The sequence below is a fragment of the Pygocentrus nattereri genome, chromosome 2 (genome assembly GCF_015220715.1).
Source record: "Pygocentrus nattereri isolate fPygNat1 chromosome 2, fPygNat1.pri, whole genome shotgun sequence".
NCBI lineage: Eukaryota > Metazoa > Chordata > Actinopteri > Characiformes > Serrasalmidae > Pygocentrus > Pygocentrus nattereri.
Window position 1 is genome coordinate 51573687 of NC_051212.1, and position 11434 is coordinate 51585120.

An 11434-nucleotide genomic window follows, 5' to 3' on the forward strand; every position below is an offset into this window, starting at 1 on the left:
ATCACTTTCATATGCGCCGCCCCGCTCTACTAAATACAACTGTACATCTCAGACGTCTGCTCAGAGAGAGAGGGAGGGAGGGAGAGAGAGAGAGAGAGAGAGAGAGATTATCATCTGAATATCACCCATTGATCCTGTAAGTAAGTCTGTTGTGAAAATCAGCATTTCAATAAGATCCTCTGCATTTTCTGACGCTTCACTCAGGATGTGGTAGATTTTTTAAACGGGTGATGATTTTCTACCCCTTAGATTTTGGAGGAGGATGGCTGCATCAGGTGAGTGCATAATCCATCAAACAAAAATCAAACAAAAACACAGAAAATTACAATATTTTGTTCGCTATTAAGATTATAACGTACAGTAAAGTTACCAGTTTGGAGATACAAGGTTTTGTTCGGAGAACAGTGATATATAACACACACACACACACACACACACACACACACACACACACACACACACACACACATATATATATATTGCTCTTGCCGAAACAGAATCTTGTATGTCTAAAATCGGAATTTTACAGGAAAAGTAAAAAACCTTCTACTTTTATTGTAAGTCAATGGAACCGGGACGTTTTTCCGAGTCATTTTGGGTCGTTTCTTTTAGTTCATTCATCATGAAATTTACAGACAATGTAAAGGGTGACAGGCATTTTCAAATTATGTCAAAAACTGAAACTCTCTCTCTTTCTCTCGATATATATATATATATATATATATATATATATATATATATATATATCGTCACTGTCCATGAAAACCATGTATCTCCAATATTGTAGATTTAGTAGGTTTAGATTTCTACATCATTTCAACACACCAGCTGCCCTTTACATTGTGAAAAAAATTCATGATGCATGGACCAACAGAGATGCTCCAAATTCAATTGGAATAAAACTTCTTTACATTGACTTACATTGAAAGGTAAGAGTGTTTTTACCCTCTCCTGTAAGGTTACTGTTTTGTTGGAGACACTTGTTTTTCTTTGGACAGCGGCGATATATATATATATATGTATATTCATGTTTTAGGAGAAGATGAAAAACAAGCTATAATTTAAAATAATATTTGTTTATTAATAAACAGAGTGCCAGAAAGTTATCTGTCAAGCTTTCTATGACATTTTTATGACATTTATTTTTATTAAATCATCATTTTTCTATTCAAATAAGCAGTAATAAATAAATTAAGTGTAAAGGTCAGTGCTAAATATTTTGTCCAGTGCAGAGGTCAGTTTGAGGTAGAGACCATTAGTTTAAGTGTCCTTTAGTTAAACAGAGCCCAGCTACTGTAATAAACTGTCCCAGCATGTCAGTGTAGCAGGTCAGTCTAAAGGCAGCGTGAGGTTTAGTTTTATATCAGAAATGTGACTCTAATGAGCCAAAGGTCTTATATTGGGAGAAAGAAGGAAAAGAAAAGAGGGATTAATGAATGAAATGAATATTTATGTTGTAATTAAAACGCCATAAATTTAAATGTATTTTTTTTTACCTTTAAGGCTTAACATTATAAAATTTAAGATAGTAAGACTTAAAAAAAAGTTTCAACAAAACATTTTCATGTTATACATATATATATATATATATGTGTGTGTGTGTGTGTGTGTGTGTGTATCGCTGTTGTCAGAAGAAAACCTTGTATAAAATGGTGACTTTACAGGAGAAGGAAAAAACCTTCTTTACTTTTAATGTAAGTCAATGGAACCAGACTTTTCTCCAAGTCATTTTGGGCCGTTTATTTTGGTCCTATTTTCATAAAATTTACACACAATGTAAAGAGCAACAGGTTCTTTCAAACAATGTCAAAAACTAAAAAATGTCAAAGATGGAGATACAAGGTTTTCTTCAGACAGCAGCGATATATGTAAGTAACTTATATATATATATATATATATATATATATATATATATATATATATATAGGTACACACACATACATATATACACATATATATGAGTAACAGTGTTTATTTGCTCAGAAAATACAAATATTATAATAAACACAAATTATATTAACACAGTAAGTACTGATTCATATCACTGTGTGTGTTTAACTATTTCCAGAGGAAGCTCAGTATTATATGTGTTTCTATCATTTACAGTCCTGTGCAAAAGTTTTGGCTGATCCCTGATCCAAGTCCATGTGTTGTTGGTTTTTTAAGTGAACACATCTGCACGTTCTTAGGCGCAACTAATGCTTAGTTACTGAATTTCATACTCTAAGTAATTTTTTTCCTCAATATGTTGCATAAATAAATAGAAACTTGGCACTAAAATGTGCCATAAATTGTGTTCACTGTGTAGGACGTTTTAAAAATCAACCACTGAGCAGCTGTAATAGCTGGTTTGGCTAAATTTCTTCAACAACAAGTCACTATTATTGTTTATCTGTAAGTGTTTAACTAATAAATACATATTTAAATATTAGACTTCTTTGAGCAAATACCCACTTAGCACCCAGATAAATGCCTTTACATATCATCTTCTCAGATGGCCAAAGATGTCTGCACAGTAATTTTCACATCTACCAATATATCTATAAATACCTACAGCACAATAAAGCACTTCAGTAGATTTTTGAGAAAGCGTGCAGGATGTGGCCTTGCTGGTTTGACCAAATGAAAATCTGAATAGTGTTCAGGCTAACCCCAAATTAACACCGTGGCGCCACTTTTCCATCCACAGCAGGGTTACACACCACTGTTTGGTACTTTTTCTAGCTCACTGACCTGGTTTTTGACATTTACGCTTGGCTGCGGTTGGTGGTAACAAATAAACACCTTTCATTGTAGCTCAAACACCACAACGGCTGATTGACTGTCCCACTGGACTGGAGAGCCTGGCTCAGGTACGGCTGTTAAAGCAAACAATACACAAACACAAGTCCAGAAAAGTCGGGACAGTAGGTAAAATGCACATAAAAACAGAAGTGATTTATTAATTGACTTTGACCTGTTTTCCAACAAAAAGAGTACAAAACAGCCTATAATTGTTTTGGTTTTTTTTTTTTTTGGCATGTATTGTTCATTCTGAAATCAATCCCTGCAACAGGTTCCAAAAAAGTTGGCACAGGAGAAATTTAAGGCTAGGAAGTTTGCGAAATGTTCAAAACAACATCTTAAACAGGTGATGCAGTCATGCTTGGATATTAAAGCAGCCACCAGCAAAGGCCGAGTCCTTTAGTGAGTGAGGATGGGTTGACAAAAAAATGCATCAGCAAAAGTTTAAAAATGACGATCCTCTGTCAGAGATTGTAAAGATTTTCACCATCTACAGGGCATTATATCATCAAAAGATCCAGGGAATCTGGAGATATCACTGTGCATAAAGGGCAAGGCTGAAAACCACAACTGAATGCCAGTGACCTTCGACTCCTCAGACAGGACTGCATTAAAAACTTGCATGGATATCACTACAAGGGCTTAGGAATACTTTGACGAACCATTGTCAGTAAACACTCTTCATCACTGCATCCACAATCACAAGTTAAGACTGTAGTATGCACAGTGGAAGCCATATAGCAACAGTATTCAGAAATACCGCCAACTTCTCTGGGCCAGATTATTTATTTTGGATCATCAAATTGTTACCAGCGTAAAGTTCAAAATTGAATTGGGTTATTAGTGGATAACCTGCACATCTATAAAAGCACCATTTGCATAAGCACCATTGAGCGACATATGCTGCCTTCTAGACTCTGTCTTCTTCAGCGACGTCCATGCTTATTTCACCATGACAGCACCAAGAAACTGTGTTACAACAGCATGACTGCGTGATCAGAGAGTACAGGTGCTAGACTGACCTGTCTGAAGTCCTGAAGAACCGTCTCCCGCTGTCTTATTAAGCTCAAAATACGACAACAAAGGCCTCACACAGTTACACAGCTGCTGTTTCTTTTGCCATTAACATTTCACATACTGTCCCAACTGGAATAGGGGTTGTCAGTAGCACAAATATATTTCATTATTTCCACGTTAACATGCTTTTAATCACTCTCACAGGTTGAGCGACTGCTTGTTCATCAACAAATAGACCTTTTGGAAGGTACTGTCACAGTCCAGACATGACAACAAACAAAAACATTCATATATATTCACATATTCCTATCTAGGTTGTAGGTTCACTGGTTATTTTGGATAGTAAATAAAATGGCTATATTTGTTTTTGGCCTGTCAACTGAAACTACAACCCAATTATGGACCCACTGAAAACAAATGCTACGCTCTATAAAAGATTGTTCTTTAAGAATTCTTTAGTAAAGAAAATGGTTCTTTATAAAACCAAGAACGCTGTGATTAAAGAGCTCATTGCATCATTGAATGGTTCTTCAGATTGATGGAGAATGTACTGCAGATGGCTAAAATAAATAGCACCAAAAAAGGGTTCTTCTATTGTTATGACATCAAGCCTGTCACAATAGAAGTTTTTAAAAAAGAGTTTTATGTAGCACCAAAAAAGGTTCTGTTACTGTAACAAACCTGACATCACAATAGAAGAACCCTTTTTGGTGCTATGTAGAACACTTTTCAAAAAGGTTCTATAAAGAACCATCTACAGAATGTCTTCCAGGTGAACCAAAGAACACTTTCACAATGCAAACAACCCTTTAATCATGTAGTGTTCTTTAAGTGATCATGGTTTTATATAGAACCCTTTTAAAAAGGTTCTACGTGGGACCATATAAAACACATTCTTCACCAATCTGAAGAATGCATTCATGATGCAAAAGAACTCTTTAATCATGCAAAGTGTTCTTTGAGCATTGATGGTTCTGTAAAGAATCGTTTTCTTTACTAAAGAAAGTTGAATTGTCTCTGGTGGTCTCTGACTTATGCACAGTACCGGACATCCTGTCTCAGCTGCGGTCTTCAATTGCCCACCTTTGTCAGTCGATTGCCTACTATGGCTTCATCTCCCTGCTCTTAGCAGAAATCTCAAGATGTTTATCACAGGGAGAACTTTACAAATACTAGACAATCCATGGCCTTTCTGTTTATTTGGAACAGTGGTCATTCTGTTCTGACCTTTCCTATCAACATCAACACTAACAGGACTGAAGGTCTTGACAACTGGCATTTACAAGCAGGCGTACCAAATAAAGTGACCACAAAGTATATTGGTATAGACACAGTCAACAGTGTGAGCCGTGCTTCCCTCAGTCGTTTCAGGAATGTCCACCAACAATAATTACATAGTGAAGGACGCTGCTGGACAGCAGATGTTCTTTGCTGCTGAGGAGAACGATAGCTGTAACCGGATGTGCTGCGGCTCCTCGCGATCCTTCACAATCAGCCTGACGGATAACTCAAGAAGAGAGGTCTTCACTCTGGAGCGGTCACTGAACTGCAGCAGCTGCTGTTGTCCGTGCTGCCTTCAGGAGGTGAGAAATTCATATTGACCATTATAGTGTACACAGTGGTGGACAGTAACTAAGTAAAAGTAACTCATTACTGTACTTAAGTATTTTTGGTGTATCTGTACTGAAGTTTCTCCATTACTGGGCGACTTTTTCCTTTCACTCCACTACATTTCAGAGTCTAATATCCGACTTTTTCCTCCTACATTTTGAGAAATCTGTCGTTCCTTTTGGTTTCTGTGTGTATAAAAACGTAACATGTCAAAACGAAAGAAGCGCAAAGCCAGAGCACCAATCAGGGCCCAGCGGTCACTTTGTTTAGAGCTGGTTTTGACCTGTTGGTCAGACCGACCCAGTGCAGCACGCGGTTCAACGTCAGCGCAGCAGCGTAAAACTTTGGGAGAGTCTGTTCCACATAAATGATGAACTAACCTAACTTTGTGTAAATAGAGCTCAATATAGAAATATGTCCACATATGCAGTCGAGACTGACGCGGCTTTTTTCTGAATTTCTACAAACACCATTTCATTTTATAGTAAATGAGTTTGGGCTGGTTTATGTTTATGAACAGACGCCTACAGATCAACATAGTAAAGGAGCTCATCTGTGATCCTGAGTTTAAAGCCAGTTTTTTGTTAAATTTAAACACATTTAAATTTAGAGCAAGAGTCTTGTTATAAAAATGATAACAGGACATCAGAGCCATAATGAATCTTTTAGTACTTTTACTTTTGATACTTAAGTACATTTGAAGGTAAATACTTTAGTACTTTTACTCAAGTGGAGGTCTAAAGGGAGGAACTTCTACTTTTACTGGAGGAATATTTTACCTTGGGTGTCTCGACTTTAACTCAAGTACACGGTTTGGGTACTTCACCCACCACTGAGTGTACAGTACTAGAATAACAGCTATCGTATCCCAATGATGCCCTGGAATAGTGTTCAGTGTCGTTTGGATGTAAAACTGTTTAGATGTTTAGAATGTAGCTCAGAGCCAAAAGAGGTTGCGTGCACCAATGTTCAATAAGTAATCATTGATTATTGATCATAGCTGCAATATACAGCACAATTCATCTATCAGGCAATGGGTTTTTAAACACATTGCCTATGTTTGCTAAGCAAAATAAAGGTTGAAGTCAACCAACCAGCTAAAACTGCAGGTCTTATTCCGATAGCAGCTGCTATGGTAAAGCTATGAAGCTGCATATGGGCGTCTTACACCAGGGGCCGTATCACAGAAACGTCCTATACTTTTCTAACTTAAGTACGGAGCCCCGCTGCTGACATCCTGTACACATTAAAATAATGCGTGGCCACGACTTAGTAAGGCGTGGGAACAAGATAATTAAGTTGTGGTCACGCCTTATTAACGATGTAGGAACGAGATCCTAATGCATGGCCACGACTTAGTAAGCCGCAATCTCGTTCCCACGCCTTGCGAAGTCATGACCACAACTTAGTCATCTCATTCCCACACCTCACTAAGTCATGGCCACGTATTAGGATCTTGTTCCCACGTGTTAATAAGGTGTGGCCACGCATTATTTTTATTTCAGGATGTCACCAGTGGGGCTCCATACTTAAGATCTGGCAGGTCGAGATAAGGTTCTTCAGAAATTCGTATCACGGAAGCAAATCGGACTCTTATCTTACAGCATCTTAAGTTAGGAAATCTTAACTTACTGGACAGAAGCCAACAAACGTAACACGTAATCAAGTTAGTTAGCCAGACAGCTAACGTTAGCTGCCGTTACTGAGGTAAAAACGGTCAAATACAACTAAAGCGCAATGAACTGAAAGTTAAGAATATTGTTTCAGCGCTTCGTGCTGTTTATCACAGCGTCGCTGCTACAGTTTCAGTTTCATTTCCCAAACGCGTCAGCCGAGTGCGCTGATGTTAATATTAGTCCTCCTAATAAACACACACACATGTTCAGCTCCGTCTCCTCATTATTCGCCACCATCACTGTAAGACTGCATCTGATTGGTTTTTATCAAACATTAACACAGGCAGGTAGTAAGAGGGGATGGTGGAGATGGATTTTAAAACGCTGTTAGAAAAAAAAAACAGTCAAAGTCAAATCAGCGTTCTCAGTGCAGATAAGTGCAACGTCATTATGCTGGTTATGGTGGACTGTGCTGCCTGTTACTGCACAAAACAATAGAATCAGATGCTTAAAACAGAAGTTAAGACACATCTTAAAGTTAGGACAGTGTTTAGGAGATTTCGTCTAGTTAGGATGTTTGTGTGATACTGTTTTTTTTATCTGGAATTAATGATAGGATTATGAACTTAAGGCCCGTTGTTCTGTAATAGCTTCTGTTTTAAATTCAGTCCTAGCTAAAGTTGTCATTGTGACTAAGCAGATGAGATTTCAGATGTTAGAAGTTTCTGTAATACAGCCTCAGGTTGCTGCGCTACTGTGTAGAAAGCCAGATGTTATGCAGAAAATAACACACAATGTGTCATGCAAATTAAGCCTGTCCATGCCATTTTACTAAATCTTTTAAGTATGTTTACAAAGCTTATTGACACCATTTGAAGCAAGATTTTGCCCTGTATTTGTGAAAACAATTTTGGTGACAATTTAGTTCCAGAGTTTAATTCTATCCTTTTTGCATTTGAACCCCTCAAATGGCCAGGGTCCAGCCACAGGCCCAAAGTTTTATGACCACACTTCTATAACCGAAGAATAGCTCAGCCGGTTTGCATCGAATTCCCTGTAGTTACTGAATAATAAGCCTTAGTATGTAATAAGCCTGGGATTATTGTAACTTCACTATAGGTTATTGTCCTGCTCATCACTATAACCGCTTCAAATGTGTATTCATTTATGGCCTTTGCTTTTTCAGTTGGAGGTTCATGCCCCTCGAGGAAAGCCCATTGGATACGTCACTCAAAACTGGCATCCTTGCCTCCCAAAGTTTACCATTCTGAACGAAAGGCGTAAACCTGTGCTGAAGATCGATGGGCAATGCTGCATGGGCTCATGCGGCTCACAAGTTTACTTCAAGGTAACTCAAAATAATTGTATTTCATGTACATATTAATTCATTTCAAAGGAAAAGGTCCACAATCCTCTGAAAACATGCGATATCTGTGCCAAATGTATGTGGAACCTCTCGTTATTCTGGTATGTCAGTTAGGCCCATTGCTAACAGGTGTATGAAATCAGGCACATAGCCCTGCACACTCCATAGACAAACACTGGCAGTAGAATAGGCTGCACTGTAGAGCTCGGCGACTGAAATGAGGCACTGTCATAGGATACCACCTTTGCCACAGGTCAGTTTGTGAAATTCCTGCCCCGCTAGATCTGCCCCAGTAAACTGTTAGTGCTGTTATTGTGAATTGGAGCACAAAGAGTTAGACCACACTAAGGCTGTCGGAACCACAGGGCTGAGCGGGCATTTGACCCACCACTTTTCAAAGTGCTGGGGCGATGACCCATCACTTTTTGATAGAGCTCAGGATTCTGACCAACATGAAGAGAGTGTGTCTACTTCCTATTTTCTATTTTTACTTTTGGCTCCTCAGTCAATGGCCTGTTCACAGCGTTTTTCCATTTTTTTACCACGCAAACACACAAGGGAGGGCAGTGCTGAAGCATTTAGCCCATAAACATTGCCTATCCTGGTTTACATCATTCACTCAGAATTCCAGACTGCCTCTGAAAGCAACATCAGCACACAAACCAAGTGTCAGGAGCTTCATGAAATGGGTTTCCATGGCTGAGCAGCTGCACACAAGCCTAAGTTCTCTATGTGCAATGCCGAGCCTCAGCTGTACCAGTCTAGATCGTTATATCCTTCCAATTTTGTGGTTTTGGTAAAGCAAGGTCCATAAAGACATTGTTTGATGAGTCTGGTGTAGGAGAACTCCAGTGGCCTGCACAGAGTCCTGACCTCAACCCCACTGAACACCCGGAATATTGATTGTGAGCCAGGCCTCCTCATTCAACACCACTGCTTGACCTCACAAAAGCTCTTTTGACTGAATGGGCACAACGTACCTACAAACACACTCCAAAATCTGGTGGGAAGCTTCCCAGAAGAGTGGAGGCTGTAATAGTTGCAGAAGTATGGCCAACTCCATATTAAATGCCCATGGTTTGGGAATGGGATGTCTAGGACTAGCTCATACACATGTGGTGTCCACATACTTTTGGCCACATAGTGTATTTCAACAATTAATGCTCTTTTTGTTTGGAATCAGATTAAAACGCTGGACACGTCATCTCTTGTTGGTGCCATTTTCAAGCAGCCAACAGATATCGTGCAGGAGAGATTTACTAATGCTGACAACTACGGCCTGCAGTTCCCAGTGGATCTGGACGTGAAGATAAAGGCCACTGTGCTCGGAGCCTGTTTCCTCATTGTAAGCAGTGCAAATGTAATTTTTTAAGGTCAAAGCAGACTAGAGGAATTTAACCATTATTCTCCAAGCTTTTGTAAAAACGTGCTGAACAGGTATCCAGTGAATCGGAAGCCACGCGACTTGGTGGTTTGGTGTAAAAGCAGCGTCCGTAGCTGAGTTTCCATCCAGGGCATTTTTTTGTGCAAAACATTTGAACGTTTCAAAAAAAGTTTGCCAATGAAAGCTATGGAAACACAAATTGTCAGCTCTATTTTTTTCCATTGAACTTTAGTGGGAAAATTGTTTATCGATACCAGAAATGTTGCCTTGGAAACCTTTCCCTAGGGAAAAATAACACATTGATGTAGGCGGTGGAGAGGTAGAGCCAGACTGAGAAAGAGACGAGAGCACTTTTAAAAGGAATGTTGCTTCTTTTCAGCACATTTCCCAAAGGAATAGTAAATCAATATATTATAAAAACTAAAGAAATGTCAACAAAATGTCTTTGTCAGTAAGTTATAGGGAAGTCAGAAAAGCCAAAGCCAGTGGTCTTGGCAGTGGTCAATCACAGGGTAGACACACACAATCACGCTCACACCTAGGGTCAAAGTAGCATCTTCAATTGGCCTGACTGCATGTCTTGGAAACCCACACAGACACAGGGAGAACAAACAAACCCACAGAGAAAGGACCCTGGTCGCCCGGCCGGGGAATCGAACCCAGAACCCTTCTTCCTGTGTGGCTACAGCGGCTACCTATGACCCAAACTGATACACCAATATAGGACAAGACTTTTTTTGTAGTAATGATATAATTACATACAATTTCTTTAAATCACTGAAGGCAGTTCAATGAAACAACCTACTGGTCAGCAAAAATAAACTAATTTTTAATTTCAAATTTTATGGAGCTTACATGATTCACATATATAATACTGTGCAACAGCCAGAGACCATTTACGCAATTGTTATTTTATCAGAACAGCCAGAAAGTACAACTTATAGATTTGTCAGTAGATACTTACTGTACTTAATGGCTGTTTTGACTAGGAATTAAATAAATGAAGGGTGGTCTCTGACTTTTGCACAGTGCTGTCCATGGAGTTAAATAAAGAAAGTGTAGATAAATTAACAGATTTGGCATAAACATACATATTACAAACAAAAAAAAACTCAACATTATTAACAAAAGTATTAACAAAAGAGAGAGTTTCAGTTCAGGGGGGTCCAGGCCCCTAGTCCACACTCTTTTAACTGAATTAAAAATAATTTTGCATTGCTGTCCATCTAGCTCTTTAACAAGCTCTCGCATGTGTTGTAAATGAGTGGAGCAGAGTGGATCATCACTAATACACCAAAACTTCTTGTTTCTTTCTTCTGTAGGACTTCATGTACTTCGAAGGAAAACCTACTGCACCCGCCACTCGAGTATGTTGAACTGAGAATCCCTATTTTCTTCTTTTTGAAGTTGTAGATTGAATGTCACACTATTATTCCATCAGATCATACGGATCATTGAAAACCGTACTAGACTCAGATGTAAACGGTCATCCAGAGTGGTTTGGTGGGAAATGGTTCATTGAAGACGCCATGACTACAACACAAATATACCCATTTTACTGATCTAAACCCACCTGTGAACCCACATGTGCCTTCTGAGCTTTTACATGTAATACTGATGACGGTAAAATAGTCATAAATCTGACAATATAGGTTT

At 38.8% G+C, this 11434-nt stretch overlaps 1 protein-coding gene across 1 annotated transcript; it reads left to right on the plus strand.

The window, feature by feature from the left end:
- The first annotated feature begins 257 nt into the window (after positions 1-257).
- LOC108437508 (phospholipid scramblase 1-like) lies at positions 258-11154 on the plus strand. The gene is made up of 7 exons (XM_017714644.2): positions 258-275; positions 2797-2852; positions 4006-4048; positions 5164-5384; positions 8215-8376; positions 9578-9739; positions 11101-11154. Exons 1-7 carry the CDS (start codon positions 263-265, stop codon positions 11152-11154), a joined length of 711 nt encoding a protein of 236 aa, XP_017570133.1. The 5' UTR covers positions 258-262.
- The last annotated feature ends 280 nt before the right edge of the window (positions 11155-11434 follow it).

Bases quoted from the DNA above. Each gene is read 5' to 3' on its own strand.
- LOC108437508 (XM_017714644.2), top strand. The intron at 5,385-8,214 runs GTGAGAAATTCA...TTGCTTTTTCAG, and splicing joins GTCCGTGCTGCCTTCAGGAG to TTGGAGGTTCATGCCCCTCG. The intron at 8,377-9,577 runs GTAACTCAAAAT...GTTTGGAATCAG, and splicing joins GCTCACAAGTTTACTTCAAG to ATTAAAACGCTGGACACGTC.